At 39.7% G+C, this 20220-nt stretch overlaps 1 protein-coding gene across 25 annotated transcripts in view; it reads right to left on the bottom strand.

The window, feature by feature from the left end:
• Window positions 1-20220, bottom strand: part of PCDH15 (protocadherin related 15) — a 649118-nt gene that overhangs the window by 49504 nt on the left and 579394 nt on the right. For all 25 annotated transcript variants that reach the window (XR_014564822.1, XM_083740648.1, XM_083740659.1 and 22 more), the window contains 3 exons: window positions 19840-19967; window positions 5886-6101; window positions 2001-2089 (listed from right to left, as the gene is read on the bottom strand). Coding sequence is in view for 24 of the 25 variants with exons in the window: in XM_083740648.1 (XP_083596774.1) it covers window positions 2001-2089; window positions 5886-6101; window positions 19840-19967 (433 nt within the window). In the remaining variant the exon portion in view is untranslated. The remainder of the gene's footprint in view (window positions 1-2000; window positions 2090-5885; window positions 6102-19839; window positions 19968-20220) is intronic.

Raw genomic sequence — 20220 nt, 5'->3', positions numbered from 1 at the left:
TCTCAAGCAGCAGTGACATGGTGCAATAACCACTAGAATGAAACCACGGTCTCCAGATTAAAGATCCCCATCGTTGCAAACACTTATGCTAAGATATGTGTGCACATGTAAATTAAGCATAAGTCAATCTGCTAACAACTTGCTATTTCAGTTGTGTATGCTTGGATTAGGCCCACTGTGCTGTGACCACGGGCATTTCAGTTTTGTGAGAGATGAATGAATTTCTGTTACTCATTTGTTGTGCACACAGTCTTCATGTAATCACCTTTGCATTTCCCTTGCTGAGGGACATGGTAATTCCTGAGTACTGAAAGCACAGCACTTAAAGCTGTTAACACCACACCTGTGTTGCTGTTGTGCTTTCTTCCTGGAGTGCTAGGTGAGTGTCCCTAATAGGTGGGCTCTCTTGTGACACAGTCCGTGATAAGCAGCACAGATATCTCTGCATATGACTGGCTACGCCCATGTTTAATAATACACTTTTGATTTTACCAACCAACAATTTTAATAACCCCATTTTATTACACAATATTATTTTGATCCATTGTCGCGGGACCCCTAGAAAGCATGGCACTGTCACACAACTCAAATTTTTTAATGAATAAACATTTTAAAATAGTAAGCTGTTAAAAGATGGATTGTGGAGAAGAAGGGAAGGACTATTGTATACAGGAACAATAGCCAGAATGAGATGCTTTCTAAAATTAAATGATCTTTGGTCTCACAGCCAAAACAACATATCTGCATTGAAATGGGAAATGATCACCAGTGCTTTTATGGTAAATAAGCTAAAGAGTAGTCTCCTTGATTTCATCAGAGATGTTAACCAGAAGTAATTGTTCTCCTTGTGGTCTAATTTATTGTTGCTTTGTTGAAGAATGAATAAAATAATTCTTGGCATAGAAATAAATCATAAAATCCTAATACCTTTAAGTAGAGCTACAAGTTGTTGTTGGTTTAATCAGTGCATTAATAAAAAAAACCCTGCACTTTATTTATCACTGAGGATCAATTTTAATACATGGGAGCTGTGGGTTAAGAGCACATTTCTTTAATTTGTTTGAGGTTCATTTTGTTCTGATGTGCTACTATAATAGGGAAGGAATAAAAATGGAAGATGGTTTTTAACAAGGAGTGCTTTTTTTGTTAAAGAAGAAAATTTTAAGTATGGTAATCTTACATTGCCTTCAGTGCTTCCAAAAAAAATATGTCTTGAGAGATTTTGATAATAACCACATTTATATAAATGTAATTAATTGACTGAAAAGACTGGATTGTGGAATTTCTTTCACAGAGTCAGCAAGGTGAGGATATATATGGAATTTCCTGGTGTACTTGCTACCTTTTCTGATTCCCTTCCAAGTAGGGATGGATGCCTCAATCTATTTCTCATCCATGTCAATTTTGCACATGCTTATTCCTAAATCCATTTCATCCCGTTTCCTCATTAAATGGCAGTGATTTAAAAACAAAATCTGTACCAAGTGTCAGATTCAACTTATGACTCCTGCTAGTAGAGTGGTCTTCTGCTAGTGCTGGGGGGGGGGGCTTTCTGCCCTCTCTCCTCCCCCAGTGTTTTATTTATTTATTATAAATTTATTGAATTTATATACTGCCTTGGGGGTATATTTGAACCCCTCCCTGGAGGTTCAGAATTGGCTTGGAGGATGGGGAATTGGGGAAACCCATAGAACAGTGGGGGTGGGGAAAGAGGAGAGATTGTTCCACCTGGCAAGCTGAAATGGATGGACCAAAACAAATGAAATGTCAGCGAGGCATTCAAAAGCACACCCAAATGGAAGTGCTTTCTAAAAATAGCAAAAGTGAAACTCAAAATGTTGTGCCTTAGATCTTCTCCCTCAGTTTCTCCCTTCTTTCTAAGCTTTATATTGCCTATTGCACTGATGTTTCAGGAAAGATTGAACAGTAACATTTTAACCACTGGTACTTTCCAGGGTTTGACTCTATAAGACGTTTAGACAATGAACACATTTCATTACCCTATAAGCTGATCCTTGCTTTGTTCCACAAGAGTAGGAGGAACATTGGAGACAATGACTTGCATGTCCAACTGGTTGACTACAGAGACCTGGAAACAGAAAAGAAAGATACACTTGAGCTTGCAAAACATACATTATCTCAGAATGAGAACGGGAGCAAGGTGAGATTCTCCACCTGCACCAGTAAGCACCTTTGATGTGGAGCAGGGATAGAGAAACACTGAGAGGAAATGTATCACTAAAGAAAAGGCTAAGAAGAAACAGAATTGCGGGGGGGGGGGGAGTACATATGCTTATTAATACATATAGCTACAAATTTAGTTACCATAATGTGAATAGAAATACAATACATCTCTCACCACAGCGGGAAAGACTGTTGACTGGGCAAGGTCGCTTTCAACAAAACGTGGACTGTCATTTATAAAGAAGGGCACATGGCTATCCTATTTGCAACACTGTGCCCACTTACAGTGGTACCTCGTGTTACATACCATCCCCCTTACAAATGCTGCGGGTTACGGAAGTAGATGCCCCTTGTTGCAACCTTTGCCCCGGGATGCGAGTGGAAGTCGCGCTCCGGCGGCACAGCAGCAGCAGGAGGTGCCATTAGAGAAAGCGCGCCTCATGTTATGAGCAGTTTCCGGTTATGAATGGACCTCTGGAATGGATTAAGTACATAACACGAGGTACCACTGTATATGTAAATTAATTCCCCAAATTACACCTGAGAAGCTAACTGTGCGTAAAGGTTCTGAAGCACAAAGGTATCAAAGATAGTGCTTTTCTCTTTCTTTCTGGAGACAAAACTAGTAACTGTCTCCCCCCGAGCTCTGTTTCTCAGAACAGCAAAGACAATCTGTTAACAGCAAGGCAAACAGTGATAGGAAATCTCAGCTCATATTTTGTCCCCTATATGTGAGACAAAGCAACCATAGTGAGAGTTTAGCCACATGTACATTGAAAGAGCGATCAAGCTGTGTGTAGTTTTTTCTTTCCTTATCAAAAGTGGTACAGCATTGGTTTCAAAGATGACAGGAGGGAAGGAAAACAGCTTGAATGATTTTTTCAAATGGACAAGCAGAGAAAACTCCAAGCAAGCAGGGCAAACTTCTCTCTTCCTCTATCACACAGAGCCTTGTTTTTCTCTGCTGGCCTGTATGTGAAAGGGAAGCAATCAAGTTGCTGAACTGAGAAAAGAAATATGAGAGAATTCTCTCCTCTAGTGTTCGCAAACTAGCCAGGGCAGTTAAGGGTAAACAGTATTAATGGCACAACAGACAAATCATAAAGGGCCTACAGTACTACCAACAAATGTCCATTCAGTGATAAATCAATCAGTTTTGCATACAAATATAGTGCAAAGCATATAATCTAGAATACAGGAAGTTCCATCTTTCAGTCATGGTTATGTACATAAGCATGTAAAGGGCAGAAACAATGTGTTTGCAAACATACATACCATACATGTGCACATCTTAGGGAACCATAAACTTTCAGGCATGTGAAATAAAGTCAGTGGCTTAGCTGTGATGGGGATGCAGGGGCAATAAACTTTAGCTGAATTCAGTAAAAAATCCTCCTGGATAAGGAACCTGCAGTGTTTCTGAATGTGGGGAGGATTCTACCCTTCAAAGTAATGGGGTTAGAATCCCCATTCAGAGCTTCATGCTAAATGCACTGGGAGAAGGCTGGGAGAAGAACTGTTGATAACGTTCTAGCTCTGGATTTCCTACACTTAGCCTTCGATTAGCTTACAAGGCCCCTTCAAGCTCTCTGATTCAACACAGACAGTTGCTCCTCAGGTTTTCAGGCATATGTCTTTACAGCCCTACTTGGAGATGCTGGGGATCAAACCTGGAATCTTCTGCATTCGAATCATGAGTTTTACCACTCAGCTGTGGCCCTTGCTTGAAAATCAGTTGCTTCCCCATCTGCACATTGAGACAACTCCACATACCTGGCACAAGAGTTTGATAAAAAGGTAATACTGCAAATGATATGCAGAGGTACTAGATAATTACATGCAGATACATGTGCAAATCATCCGAATGCTATTCAACTCAAATGCAAACTTCAGTGTAATCTACTAAATGAAACTCTAAAGCAGTGAAGTGTTGGTGTATTAGTCATTCTCAACATGCAGTGTTTTAAAAAGGATAACTCTAGTTTGTTTGTTTTTAAGAGATGGTATTATCTAAGTCTTTATAGATTTAAGAATACAACCTTTCCATTCAGTGGCCAGGTACCCCTCCACTGAGATAGTGCAATAATGGAAACCATAGTAGTGGCTTTGGTAATTAGAAGTAGTATCATCTACTGTATTGAAGAATAAATCCTAAAGACATTTCTTAACACTGGATGACCGTGCCTTCTATTTCAAATTGTTCTTTAAAGCAAATAATAAACACTTGCGCTATACATACTCCCATTTGCACCAGCAGGTTTGTAATAAGGAATAAATGCTGCGTAGATCTGCAAAATAGAAGGAACAGGGGTCCACAAGGTTTGATTATTTATGGTTGCCACTGTTGGGAATTTTATTCCTCCATGCTGCAGATGTGTGATTGTTGTTGTCACACGTCTGGGTTTACATTCCACAGTGTTGGATGCCAAGGGGAACGGAAGTTCAGACACACTGCTCCGTTCTGTATTACTTTTGTTTTTTCATTCTCTCCATGGAAGAAAGAGAGAGGGGAGCCATGTTTTCTTTGTTCTGTTATGTTTGATTTTGTACATAATAAATCAGGCTTAGATGTCACACCTCAAGGTTCAGCTTCTGTTTGGACTCTGCTAGTGTTGTGTACTCATGTACTTGGATATGGGTCACATCAGCACGATGGGACACAAGAGTGATGAATCATCCCGGACAGCGCTGCACTGGGGGAGAGGTGATGGTCTTGGTGTTTCCCAACAGCCACTACACCTTTTCCTATTCCTGAATAGGGATGCAGAAAGCTTGGTGTGGGAGGAAGCTGGTTATCTCATGTTCTTTGGCAGAAGTGGAAGCTTTGGAGAAAACAAGAGGAGCTTCTGCCTGCCAGAAAGCCCAAGTGATATGAGATTATTTGATGCAAAATAGTTCTGAACTAAGTAGCAGGGGCTACGCTCCCCTTCCTCCTTGAGTGCTTCCTCTGAGTGCTGCAATTTGAGTCTGACCAACATAGCACTTTGTGCCACCAACTTCATCCTTGGACACGTCTCAGGCAGTGAAATATCAGCTTCAAAATCTCAAGGCTGGATCCAGCTTGCCAGTGAGTGGAATGAAGATGAGTGAAATGACATCTTTGCATGACTCAGTTGCTCCCTTTCATTGTGGATGCACAATGAAACTACAGCAGTGACCTTCACACTCTTTGATTCTTGCTTCTGCTCTAACCCCTTGTGGGTAATGTTGGCGAGTTGTCTTTGAAAGTTGAAAGAAGTGACTGGGCACACATTTCCTCTGCGCCTGAGGACAGAGACCCTACTAGACTGCCCAAGACTTCTCAATGCTTTACAGAGAATTGGGGAAACAGGGAGAGAAGGGCCTCAGGTCAAATGTTTCAAAGTTGAATGCAATCCTCCGCAACTCGCAAACAAACTTTGGAAAGGGAACTAATACGCTAGTGGGTGTTGTACATAGGATTCACTAGGGCACTAGTCTTTGGCAACCTGATAAGCAGATTTGTGGAAGTCAGTCCCCTTCAGTCCCAGGCAGGCAACAGGAACAGGAGATTTAAAGACCCACTGATGGGCTACTTAGGAAGGCCTGACAACACCAGCTATTGTATCCTCATCATATGCAATCAGAATAACAAAAAAACTACAAGGAGGGTGGATGCCTGTAGCACAACGTCGTCTACAATAAACTTTGCAGCAAAAATAAGCCCCCAAATGCATACTTACAAGTACATCTGATTTATTGCTCAGCCCCTTTCCATAGTTGTCTGTAGCAATGACCTGAAACTTGAAATACGATCGCCGCATGTTTTTGAAGAGCATAGCAGTTTTGATCAGCCCCGTATAAGGTTCAATCACAAAACCTTCCTTGCCATCCTTGATTGGAGGGATGATGAGTCTGTACTGCATTGCACTGTAGTTGCCCGTATCTTTATCATTTGCCTGATAGGTTCAAAAAAGAAGGAGGAGAAAGAAGGAAGAGAAATTACTGAGACAATTATGTATACTGAGAAGCACTGCGGCCTCTGTAATCAATACAGAAACTAATCTCATAGGCATTATGATAATCAGTTTGACTGCTTTCTGCATTTGTAATATCAGAATTTAATTTTTAGTAGCTTCATGGCTTCCAGAAAAATTTAGGCTAGGGGTGGAGAACCTGTTTCAGCCCAAGAGCTGCATTCCCTTGTGGACAACCTTCTGGAGAATGTATTTCAATGGTGGTTGGAGCCAGATGGAAAAGTGGACAGAACAATGGATGTGAGTTGTAGGCTATATTTCAAGCACACAAACACACACTTCATTTTTCCATGCAGGCAAGGAAAAGGCATCATCACACTTCTAAGGCCTGAGGTTCCCCGACTTTCATTCAGACTCACAAAAGTAGCATCAAGGATGTGGGGGAAAGCAGAATAATTTTTGGGTCATCTTCAATGAACTCACGGCCCTGATTAACGGCCCTGATTAATTTCGGTCCATTCCTTTCAATGGGTCTGCTTAATATTCAGTGGGGTATTTTGTTCAGTGCACTTAAATCCCTCCCATTTAAATTAATAGGATATGAAGGGTTTTGGCTAGAGCATCCGTTTGACTCGCACAGATTTTTAAAGAAAAGTTATGGTAACCACTATTAAGGAAACAAACAGGTTTGATGCTTTTATTGCATACGCTATCATTATGAGGGGGAAATGAATGGTGTATTAATGTTAGCAAGCTAGAAGACTATTATTATTATTATTATTATTACCCCACTTTCCCCCTGACGGGACCCAAGGCAGCTTACAGATAAAAACAAGAACCACTAAATACAGGCGGGGGGGGGGGGGAATTATGTGAAAATAATTAAACACTGATACAATTAAAACCATATACAGATATAAAATCTGTTTGAAACATTTGTTTCAAAATTGTTTAAAAGATTGACATGAAGACTACTGTCCACTCTAGTAAAAGAAATATTGAACACAAATAAAGAGTCAATTTATTAAAAAATGATCATGTGTTTTGTCTGCAATTTGTTTTTCTCATGTGTTTTCTAATACATCTTTAAACGTTAGTAAAAATAAATAAATAATGTTTATCTGTTTCGGGACCACCAGAGCAACCCTAAGCTCAGCCAATGACATAACAAGCACAAGTCCTTTTTAACACAAGGGAAGGGAGCTTGTTAGCCCTATAATTTGTCCTGAAGGTAAATATTTTTGTCACTTCATTAAGGGAAGATACATGACGCCTCAAGGGTAGTGATATGCCTGTCAGAAAAGAGAAAGGACTACAGTTGATCTTAATAGCATTATATATTTTCTTTTGTTTATGTGGCAGACATAAATACGCAGATGTTTTCACAATTCTTTTATGAATGAATGTTGAGAAATATTATATGTCCTCTGTGTCAGACTTCACCTCAACTGTCAAAATAAGGAGCAGCATTATCTTTCGGGTGCAAATTTATAGCTAAACTGAGGCATGTTTTAAAGGTGCTTAAAATACCAAATCCTTCTAAAGCTTCATCATAGGCTTCCTGTTCACATCTATGAAGGGAAATGCTTGGGTGAGAAGGGGGTGGGGGTGGGAAAGAAGCCTCTTGTAATGGAACACCCTGCAGAATTGATTCCCCTCCTCCTATAATGGGGAGGAGACATGTCTCCATTCTCTGACCCACTGTCAGTTGTATGTTTACTTGGGTTTTTTTAAAACCTTAATTAAGCATTAGCCCCATCACCAAATTAATTTTGAACTGTATCTGTGCAGGGCTGGACGCTCCTTGGGTTGTCCCAGGGTGGACTAGCCTGATTGAAGACCACTGGATTATAGCCATAGGGCGGATCAGGGGTGCTGTGTACAGCCCATGGTCTCTCATTAGGTGAATGAGCTCTGGTAAGCCTCCTCTCTCCTCCTCTTTTGTAGTTGAGAAGAATAAATTGAAAGCTTCCACTTCTAATCTTAAACAAGCAATATTTCCCCACTATATCTAAACTCTGGGAACTGTGGTTTGTTTGAACTCTAGCTAGCAAGAACAAACCGGCATCAAATCAGGATTTCAGATTCTGATTTGTACACTAACTAGAATTTAAATCAGCTTTCACCATCCTGGGACCTTCCTGAGATTTGGACTACAAGTACCATCAGTCCCAGTTAGCATATTAGTTGAAGGAAAATCTCCTCCCAGATCAGCCTGCCACATACAAAACAATGACCTTTTTGAAGCACCACCTCTATCACAGGTGGCGTTTCTTATGACAAAGGAGATGGCTTTTTCCACCATACAGACATTTTAAAGCATGTTTGATAACTTTCCAGCCTCTGCATCATTCAATAAACTGCTTGCAAAACTTGGATGAACTTCAGGAACAGCCTTTGACACAGCATGAAGAGTTTCAACCGGGGTGTGTGTGTGTGTGTGTGTGCCCATTTACCACATGTGCAGAAGTGCTGACAAATGGCCTAATGGAACATTCTGGATTGCAGCCACTGTCGTTAGATTAACTCAATTCATCGGCAATTATCTCTTGAAGATATGGCATCTTTAACCAAGTGTTCCAAATAATGAAAACCGATCTACTAACACTGTTTGCATAGAGATGCAATCAATCAGGACCTAATCACTGAATTGTCAAGATGAAAGAGAAGTGGCAGTGGACCGAAGCATAGATGGAATGTGCTTCTGTTTCTGCTGTTTTTTGCCCTGCGATGCATCTTCCAAAATACAGACTGTTGTAAAACTAATCCATATGTGCAACCAGGCTGTGTGGGTTGTCAACTGAAACAAACAACGCCATGTGTAGGCTAACAAAAAGGGGCTGGTGCTGATGAAATGATCCCCATCCTTTTTTTATTGGTTAATTTCAAATCCTGGTAATTATTAGGCATGGCTAAGGTGGGAACTGATATCCAAAGTTTTCAGTGGCAAGGGAGAGGGTGATGTGAATTTATGTCAGAAAGAGTAAAGGCCAGAGGAGAGGAGCATGTGATCCTGTCACCCACTTCTTCAGCCATGCTTAGGAATTGGGAAGGTTACATAGGTATTGGCTTGGTTTGTGTTTAAAAATGTCAACGTCACATAGCCATATGACCCCTCTCACCAACTACAGACAAGTGTCTGATAAAAGTGAAGCTAGCGATACAAGCCTTTGTATAAGGGAAAGACTAAGGTATATTAAACAGCATTGCTGGGAGAGGGGCCAATTGCCCACAAAACACTAGATTAGGAAAGAATCATCAACCACAAAACAGTAAATGCGGCCCTTGTCAGAAAAACAAAGCAGCTATACTTCTGAAATTTGGCAGGCTTCATTTTACAAGGAAGGGCTACTATGCCTACAAATTTTATGCAATTCTGCTGGGAGGGGGCAGTTATAGACATTTCATTTAAAAACACACACAACAACTTCCAAGGTATCCACTGCAATACCCCTGGACTTATTTGGCAGGCTTAATCTGTTCCTAAGGGGCTAGTATGCCTGCAACTTCCATCTACTTCTACCAAAAGGGAGAAAAGTTATAGCTTTTTAAAGATGTCCCAATAGTAAATTCCAGTGGGTGAGGAGGGGAGACAAAGCCTTGTTTGTTTGCTTGCTTTGCCAAAGTAGATCAGGACTTAGACCCCAAGATGAACTGGGCAACCTCCCAAGTGCTTTGGACTGTTTTCTGATGTGCCAAATTGGGGTCTGAACTGAATCTTATAGTTCAACAGTTTGATCATGATCTACAGGTTGATCGAGGGGGGGGGGGTCCTTTGTCGATCACGGTTGACCACAGGATCCTGACCCCTTCCCCCCTCTCAAAAAAGCTCAGCTACTTTGGCTTCCTAAAAAAGCGCAACAACTTAGGCAGATCACTGCCAGTTTCTTTATAGTGGGAGTAATCGCAGTCTCTTGAACGTTAGACATGCACACCCCTAATATAAATGCACATAAAACATATAATGTGGAACTGCCTCTATGTACTTGGGCTTTAAGGCACTGATGTTTTAGGGCCCCATGTTGCCATTACCCAATCCTACATGGCCAGAAACCTTTATGTGGCTGCCTGAATCATGTCTCAGTGAAGCAAACATCCAAGAACACAAAGTACGTCTCCAATGCTACTCCTATTTTCAACCTGCAAATACAGCAGGTTCCAATGTTCTCTTTATAATGCAGGGTTGGGAGAAACCTAATCTCAGCAGAGTTGAAACAAGGTGAGCATGTGGAACTCAGAATTTGAAAGTAGTAAATACCATCCAGACACTTGTAAAAGACATATACTGTATTAGCATGGAAGCTTACAAGGATGTGTTTAGTTTTTGCTCTTGGAGGACATACACTTGTAGATGAGTCATCCTTGTGGATCAATAAGATTACTCAAAAGAATAAAAAGTTATCAGGAATTTATAGCCAGAAAACCACCTATCAGGACGACCAAGATAGTCACAATACAATGATGGAAACAAATGGTATTTTAACTGGGGTCAAAGCAAGGCAAAAAGAAGAGTATAAAGAACATCTAAATGTGGGAACAAATTTACTCACAACTATATGTGTGAGACAAGGCACTAATGTCAAAGTGTTACAAATACTGGGACAGCAGATGTAGCTTTTAAAACTGAAAATATACATCAAGCTGTCAGTTCCTGCAGGGAGAAAAGTGATCTTGTTTTAAAAGCTATTATATTTTGCCGGAAACTGTGATTGGAAACATCTGAATTTGCCATCTGCTTTAGTGGAGCTAATGTTGACTAGGAAAGCCTATTCGTTTTATGAGCCCCTTCAGTATATTAGAACTAAAATTAAGAATGACCCTGTGAGGAAGGCTGCAATGCACAAAAGGACTGATGAGAGTTTATCCGTCCCCCTCCTTGCTTGAAGTAGCTAGTTTGACTTAAGCTTGCTTTCTTAAAAGGAGAAAAAAATGGTTAGCAACTGATGGCCGTCACTGCTAATAAAACGATAAATTTTCAGCAGTCTTCAGGCCCTGAGCAACATTTTGCTGAGTCCACAGAGAAGGTAGGGTGATGGGTCAGTACAGTAGTCCTCACAGACTCAATAAAAGCAAAGTAATTGTGCAATGCATTCCTAAAGTGACATAGACAAACTGTATCACCCCTTACATTTTTTATATCATTTTTATTGCAAAATCAGAAAGAATTTCATGAAGCTATAGCTTCTTAAAAGTGTCTTAGAAGCCTAGCTCAAAGTTCAAAATGCGGTATTTCTACTATATCCTGGAATTCCTCTCTTTTAAAACAATACTGCCATTTTGTTCAGCCACTGCCACTTTCACTCCAAATTATAACAAAATGGAAATACACATGACTACATTTGGTCACATCTATGCCCTTCTACCCATTCCTCTGCTGCAATTTGCTTATTATACCAAATTGGGGAGACCGTACACTTTTGCATTTTCATGGACAGCTAGTCCCATGGCTTACTTTCCATCTGTGTGTGTGTGTGTGTGAGAGAGATACATATGGGCAACACCTGTCCATAACAATAATTAAAACCATCTAATACACGGAGGGAGAGTGGGGAGACTGGTGACAGCAATCCCAAAGCCCCGGAATCAGATCCACATTTATGGTGCAGAAGGAAACCCATTTATCCCTCTGGTGTTCTCCCTGCCCTTAGAGCCCACCGGTGCCACTGACTGGCTCCTGGGGCGTGGCCTTCTCTGGCCATGATGCAGCTCAACCACTGTCCACACATCACTACTTGCAAGCTACCACCACAATCCTAGTACAATCAGGCCTGCTCCTCACCTGTGCAAGGGCATAAGATGAACCCAAGGCTACTGATCAGTCTCAAATTGGAACCTTAGAGTTGCCAGGGATACGGTTTGACTAGGGCTGCCATCCATTGGAAACAGTGCTCCCGGGAGGAAACCTCTTTAATGTCCAGGGAAATCTGGACTTGGCTTAAAAACTTCATTTTTTGTTGTTGAGATTTTGCAAAAAAACCCAAACCCAACACCTTGATAACTTTTGTGTCCAGATTTCCCCTTTTTGAAATATGGCAGCCCTAGATTTGAGAAAACTAGTGCCTTTTTTTCAAAGTAAAAACGGAATAATATAAAGAACATATTTTGGTTTCCTGTTATGCCTTGTGAGGTCAGGAGAAATGATATATAAAAAAAAACTGGGCAAAAATTAAACAATGCCAGTATGCCATGTTATAACCAGATGTTAACGCTCAGGAAAGCAGTGAAGCAACATGACAACAGTATTGAACTGAAAGCTCACTCCTTTAATTAATCACCCACAAGATAACATGTGTTAATTATTCTTTTTAGAGCAAAATTAAGGCATTGAGAAGAGTGAAGAGATAGGACTAAATAATGTGGAGGGAAACAAAAGGTATGTGAAAACACAATTGATATGCAAAACACTAAAATCATATCATATTAAGTAAATCTCAGGCTTCAAATCCCATAGATTAATAGCTGCAATTATTGCTAGTTTATATTTAATTTACTTATTCACCACAAAAAAGCATGGTGTAACATTTGGCCTTAGAATGATAGTAAAAAAGGAACAGCTGTTCTAATGTGAAATTTCTAAAGAAATGGAATTATAACGAAGGTTGTCAAGAAAAGATAAATACAATTCTAAAGCAACTCGTTCTGTTGATGACTGACTTTTTATAGCAAATCTCTATCTCAATATCAGGGTGGGGCACCCTGGCCACTAGGCCTCCCCACTTGGCCTGCAAGTCTGTATCTGGGTAAGTCACACCCATGGGTCCTACACTTGTCATCACGCAGGATACCAGGCATGAGGCAGGCAACAACAGGACTTCAAAGGAGCTATCAGGAGCTTAAGGTGACATCCCAATTTTTTCTTTGCTGAAGCAAGGTGCTGATGGGTGCTGGAAGTATGCTTTGCTCCAGGACTGGCAAACAGTTTCCATTTGAAACTAATGTTAAAATCTGCGCTTTGAACCTCTGGATTGCAGAGCTGTTTGCAAAAGGGCTTTCAAACAGCCCCAGCAGTGTGCTTCCAATCCTGACAATCAGATTTGGCCTGCCAGGGGTGGGGAGATTAAGATCTGGCCTTCTGGCCGGAAAATGTTCCTCTCTCTCTCTCCTGATCAATATATTATATTCCCCCACGAGAGAGTTACAATTCTCAGAGTTCTCTAGGAAGAGGGATTGATTGTTAAACCACTCTGGAAACTGTACCTCTCTGAGGGGTAAGGGGTCTCCAATACCTTTATGATATCCAAGAAGCCATAATATTGCTTGTGATGAAGAAGACAACTGCCTGCAGAGTTTCTTACAAATTCACCCCCTCCCCAATAATTACCGATAATTTCAGATTCAGATTACGAAGGCAAAATATATTTCACAACTATTTATACTGCTTGTGAAATTATTTTAAGAATTTTGAACAAGGTAGTTTCTGTAGCCTTCCAAGGGGCGCCAACTTAAATAAAATATTGTGGGGGCCCAGGTAAGCCCCGCCCCACATAACTGATCACATGACGCAGTGCACACACACTATTTGAGTGGAAATGTCCATCAACTTTGGGGGAGCCCAGCCCCCATAGCCCCCAGGAGTTGGCTCCTATGAGCCTTCCCATTTTTATTTTGTACAAAGAAGATTTTCCTAAGGCATTGTTTTCACTTCTTCCCTTTGATTTCTTTATAAAAAAATAAACTGAATAATCAGTATTAGACCTGTGGTCAAATTTGCGCCACTAAAATGCACAGCAAGGACATAACAGATCTACTTTCATTTTATACTCAAACATAACAACCCCCCTGTTTTATTTTTGTTCCATTTTAATTTAATTGCACTTGTTGATGATTTTTGTTTCTTTGCTTAGTTCAAATAATATTTAGCAGGAGAGATTAAATAATGCCATACAAAGAGCTGTATTTCTGGTTCGTTATTATATTTATATGTGATAATTAGGAGCCTACAATTATTGCACAGACATTAAGGCTATATAACAATTTTTAGGATTAAAAACTTCAGGGATTAATTTCTACTTAGATTATTGCTCATCAGACTGAAGTCATTTTTCATGAATTTGTGACAAAACAGACACACACACACATCTGTGGCAAGTGAAGATCAATTTACAAGCATGCAGCTGTGGCACATTTGATATGATGCACATAAATTGCTACCCGAAAACTTAATAACTACAATAACTAAATCATCCAGGACTATTAAAGTGACACTAATTATAGTGAAAATTGTTTATACTGACTTGAAGTGTGCACAAGCCTAAAGAGCTTGTCTGTTTAACTTCGTATAAATTACACACTTTAAAACATGAAATGCATTCCATACCAATAAGACCCAAACGTTTTACTCCAAGCTGAGTGATAGAGGGGTAACTAAATACAAAAGAAAAATGCAAGAAATTGATTCGGAACATTTTATAGTGCTTTTCAATTAAAATTTATTCAGTGACTTACAGGGCACTTTTAAGTGTGTTTACTCAGAATTCAGGGCTGTTTCCAACATTGTAGCTTCGTTTGCAACACAGTTTTCTCTTCTTCCCCTTGAAAGCAGAATTGCATATGACTACCTGAAAAGCAGGGACACGGGTGGCGCTGTGCGTTAAACCACAGAGCCTAGGACTTGCTGATCAGAAGGTTAGCGGTTCGAATCCCCATGACGGGGTGAGCTCCCGTTGCTCGGTCCCTGCTCCTGCCAACCTAGCAGTTCGAAAGCACATCAAAGTGCAAGTAGATAAATAGGTACCGCTCCGGCAGGAAGGTAAACAGTGTTTCTGTGCGCTGCTCTGGTTCGCCAGAAGCGGCTTAGTCATGCTGGCTGTACGCCGGCTCCCTCGGCCAATAAAGCGAGATGAGCGCTGCAACCCCAGAGTCGGCCACGACTGGACCTAATGATCAGGGGTCCCTTCACCTTTACCTGACAAGCATCATGAAGACAAATAATCATAAATGCTCAACAGAAAGGTGGTTTGGAGGAGCCTTGTGTCTTTGTGATTTCCCCTCTGGAATTTGGGTTTGCAAGCTGGAACTGTAGAGCTGATGATGGTATCTGGTCTGGTGACTTGGGGCTTTTCAGGAAGGCAGTAAGAAGTGTCCAGGTTGACTAATTCATGGCTGGCAGAAACCTGACCTTTTGTCTTTTACCAACGGCAATACTCTCTACTGCTGTGTCCTGTTTGAGCTTTGACTTGTCTGCATAGGAATTCTATCACTTGTTGGATACTTGTCCCACACGCTCAGCTGCTTTTGTTCCAAGCTGCTACAATTTCTTCCAGAATATTTTTTGTCTCCAAGCATTCTTTTCCCCCTGCTTTTTTTTTTTTTTGCCAGTTGCCACTCTATATACTGGACATTTTTCTGAAACCCAATCCATCTTTTGCCCCTAAAATTCCCAGCAAGGGTCATGAATCACACAATGCACCCTCATTCCTTTTCTCAGGTAAGGCAGCTACAGCCTCCATTTGTCTTTTGTACCGCCCTTCATTATTAATGGTTTTACTTCTTCAGTGTGTCACCTCGCTCTGTATTGTTTCTTCCCAGTCCCCTTTAATTCTGGGTTTCTTGATCTCAGTTTGGCTTTTTTTATATATACTTCCGTGAGTCTCCAAAGTACAAATCTACTAGAAAACAGACAATGTAAAAATGATACCTTCTTACTCAGCAGATCTCCCTTGTGCATTCATCATAATACTGCCTACTGCAAGAATAAAGAAGTTCTTGCAACTTTTTAACTTGAAGTAAAATAGCCATGCAACAAGAGACAGGCATTTTGGAAACAGGCATTTAACTCAGTATGCTAAATTCCTACAGATCTGAATATCCAGTGCTACACTGAGTTTCATTTCCCAGGCCAACAATACTGTAAAAGTGCCTCCGGTGCCTCCGTTACCCTGATAAAATACTAGTGATGATTGCCGTATCTGTGAATACTTTTACTTGCTATGTTTCTATGTTTGAATGCAGAGATGCTTTACCTGTTGTGAAGTATGATTTTAAAAGATAATAATTATGGAAGGCAAATCTTAATCAGTACAAATAATTACTTCAAGATTTGTGATCTAACTTTCATCAATTAAATAAAATTCATCTGCAGAAATTCAACAGAAGGCACTTCCAAACTAACTGTATTTTATCATTTATTTTCCCTAAATGAATAAATAGCCCAACGGAGGGTTAACAGCTCTATTCAGAATGCACTATATGCAAGCTTTGGAAGAGTTAAAACTCTCCACAAATTTGCGGCAATGCCTATATTTCGTAATTGGTTGTATTCGGTTTTTTGCTTAGATTTATCATTGTCAATGACCTGCTGTTTTACTGCTGAGAAACTCGTAGTAATGGCAATAAGAAGGAAACATCCATACGTCAGCAAAGTTTTGGAGTATCCCTCTTGCACATTAAAAGATCAAGTACCTTTCCCCTTACATCTTATTTTAAAGCGTGCACATTTAATGATCTTTGATGTTAAATTTACAATGGCATGACTTGCTTTTACATTCAAATGCAAGCATCTTCAAAACTAACTATGTATGCAATGAATTTCTTTGATACTGGTGCTAATGCAATTTTTAAACTTCAGGGTCAAAGTGACATTAGCTGAAAAAGCTTGACTAGATTTTAAGCATACTGCTTTCTCCAATTTAATGAGGACAATTATGAAATTCAGAATCCTAAATTACAATGTAGAACTTTAAAGAAATTTAAAGCCAGAAATGTCCTTTTACATTTCTGAGAACACTATTTTTGTAGTCTAGTTACATAAAACTTAACTTATGTCTAGACACATAAACATGGCAGGGTATTTTATAGTTACTTTTTGCTTTCTTTTCATTTGCTGCCTTGTAATATTATGCAATAGTGAAGGAGAAATAAACCGCAGGGTTGTTATTCATTTCATGATTTTATGTAACCTGCAGATTTAGTTGATCTGTACTTTCTTGCTGCCTATCTAGACAGACAATTCTTTGGAAAAGGTACAGATACAACTTTCATTTACAGTAACATTCATTCTAAAAGACTTACTGTTTGGAAGGGGCAAAAGTCAATCAACTTGGAAAATGCACTTCACGGATCAAGTAAATTGATCTTCTTTCCCCTACATAATGGATGTGTATGGTGATTTTTTGTATAAACATGGAATATACATACAGTTAAGGTTGTTTTGTGATTGTTGTTTCAGTGGTTGAGTCAAAATCTCTCTCTCTCTCTTTACTATAATGGCTTCTGGGATGGAATAAAGTCAACCTATATTTTGGATTATTTACTTGCAATTTTAAGAATGGTTATTCAAAAGTGAGTCTCACTGAGCTCAGAAGGGTTTATTCTTTTCGTAAACAAATTTAGGATTAGAGTGCTAAATTCTGTGAAAGTCTATAAGGCAAAATGTGGAAGGTCAGATGTAAGAGGTCAAAAATTAGACAGAACCTAAGAGGCTCACCTAATCCAGCATTTTGTACTCACAGTGGCCAACTAAATGCCTATGGGTATCCCACAAGCAGGACCTGTGTGTAATAATGCTCTTCTCACTTGTGGTACTCAGCAACTGGTATTAAATGGTATAAAGCAGTAGATGATACAATGGCCAACATCAGAGGCATGACGTGGTCATAATCAATGTCATTATTTTAGGGTTAAAAAGAAAGTTGGGTGACAGTTAGATAGAGAAAGAAGCAGTCATAAATCTAAAATAAAACAAACAAAGAAACAAAACCCACTATAGTAAGATGCCCACCTTTGTGACGTATGAGATGATAGCTGGGCTTTTACTAATGAATAGTGCAATTCTATGCATGTCTACTCAGATGTAAGTTCCACTGAACTGAATCATGTATAGGGCTGCAATCGAATTCAGCCAAAGTTGGCTCAACCATCTCTTGTTAACGGAACACGTTTCTGTGGATAAGAAATGCCTTCATTCTTTTTACATTGGTGACCAAGAGGACGGAACTGATGGGTTTCTTTATGGCAACTTATTATAACTACAGACTGGCTGTAAATAGAAATTACAACAGTAGTTTAATTCTCTGTGATACGAGCACTTTTATTCTTCTCACTATAGTCAGTCCAGTGATTGTACATTTCTGTAGCAAATTTATGGATAATCAAGTACTCCTAATATCCTCTGCCCACTTCTTAAGCTATAATGATTCCTGCTTAGCCTTTCTGATTTCAGGGTTTGCTTTCCTGGATGTAGATTTCCTCCCAATAGGCCTCCTGTCTCCTGCTGCTACTGTCAGAGACGGTGAGAAAATATGAATGATGAGAGCTTACTTTTTCCCCTCCTCTAAATCTTAACCTAACCATAATACCTCTGAGTTAACATTATGAAGAACTACCTTGAGGGAAAATAATGGGCCTCTTTAATAAACTGCTGTCATTCTCCATTAGATTTCTAGCTCCCTAAATCAGGTCCAAATAAGAGAATTCTTGGTAGGCCAGGAATCCATGGACACTTTTCAACAAACCTGTCAGCAATTTAGATTCTTCCCCATGTTGACTGCACAAAATGCAAGTTGAGGAAGATAGATAAGGACACACATAAGTGTATTCTAGTCACATGTAATCTCTTCATAAACATACTTGCTTATATGGTACTTTCACCATTATCTTTGCCCCTACTCCCTTCAAATGCAACACCCTGGTATACAAGTTTTTAAAATGTATACGAACATCAAGTAGTGAATCTGATTTTAGGGTAATTTTATGCTTTTGTATGTATAGAAAAATAGTAAAAAAATATTTTTAGATAACTGCCTTAGTGGAAAGGACCTCTGCCCAATTTGGACCCACCCCCTTCCCCAATATCCCCTGTGATATTCTCAACTCTCTAGAGAGGCTTTTCAAGGGTAAAGATGGCTGTAGAGGGAGAAGGAGGGGAGTCAGGGATAAGAAAATCCCTTTCCATGAAATTAACTGCATTCATGGTTCTTGGGATCCATGCCATCTTCTCTGAATCAACTCTTACTGATTTTGATGGTGTTAACATGCAAGTGTAGATGCTTGGATTAAAGTCTTATTTTAATTTTATGATTCAGTAATGGTATCTGAAAAGTGCTTTTCCTTCAGGGATCACAAGATGGTGGAAAGAAAAGCTCCTAGACTGGGGACAGCTGTTCAAACTCTTTGCCATGCCTCTGGTGCCTATCTCACCGCTGCCACAAAAGACACCAGGGCAAGTGCTTCTATGTGGAACTATAAGAAAGGACAAGTCAATGTAACAGTAGTGGCAGCCGCTGCTGCATTGGAGCTGCAATTTCCCATGGGCTAGCCCATGCCCACCAGTTAGAATCTCATGCCAGTACCAAAATCCTAGCACCTCCTCTCTGCCCATATGCATGGACTATCAGGACTGACACATAAGCATGCCTTTAAAAAGTATTATTATGGTATTAATTATACTATACTATAATAATACTATAATAATGTATTATTATAGTAAGTATAAATGAATATCTATAATTCATTATTTAGGAATTATAAATAATTATATATTGAATCAGTTCTGAAATTTCTTTTCACAAGCAAACCTTAAAACCCATAAATAACAAAATATTTGTATACATACCAAATGGCATCTTTGCATTCTGATAGACTCAAAGCTAAGTGTTAGAATAGGCAGGTGGATTTGCTTTACATAGTTGCACCTTTTGAGGACATCCAAATGAACATATAATATTTAGACATCCAAGATACAGGACTCTGGACCTCAGCCATGTGCTTATTTAATTCTCACCTTCACTTTCATCACGGAAGCAAACATTCTAGCATCTTCAGACACGCCTCCTATGTATTGCTTTCTTGTGAAGACAGGAGCATGGTCATTTTCATCCTGTACTTCAATGAACACCTTGGCAGTATTACCTAAAATAAAACACAAGGAATTAGAAGAATTTGGCTACACACTGAGTGCTTTTAAGTTATCAGCATTTCTGAAAAGAGACACATAATGGAAGGAAATTAATTTGTAGCATTAATGCCCTGATCTTAAAGGCCTGCAGAGGTACACTGTGCACATTGCATAGAGTGGCTTGCTGCCGACGTTGCTAAAATGGTATTCTGTGTGAGACTTGCTGGCCTATGCAACTCCATTATATAATGGTTCCTCAACTGCATG

The sequence above is a fragment of the Podarcis gaigeae genome, assembly GCF_964106915.1.
Source record: "Podarcis gaigeae genome assembly, chromosome: 5".
NCBI lineage: Eukaryota > Metazoa > Chordata > Lepidosauria > Squamata > Lacertidae > Podarcis > Podarcis gaigeae.
The sequence above is the reverse complement of the archived record's forward strand: the minus strand, read 5'-3'. Positions and strand labels throughout refer to the sequence as shown.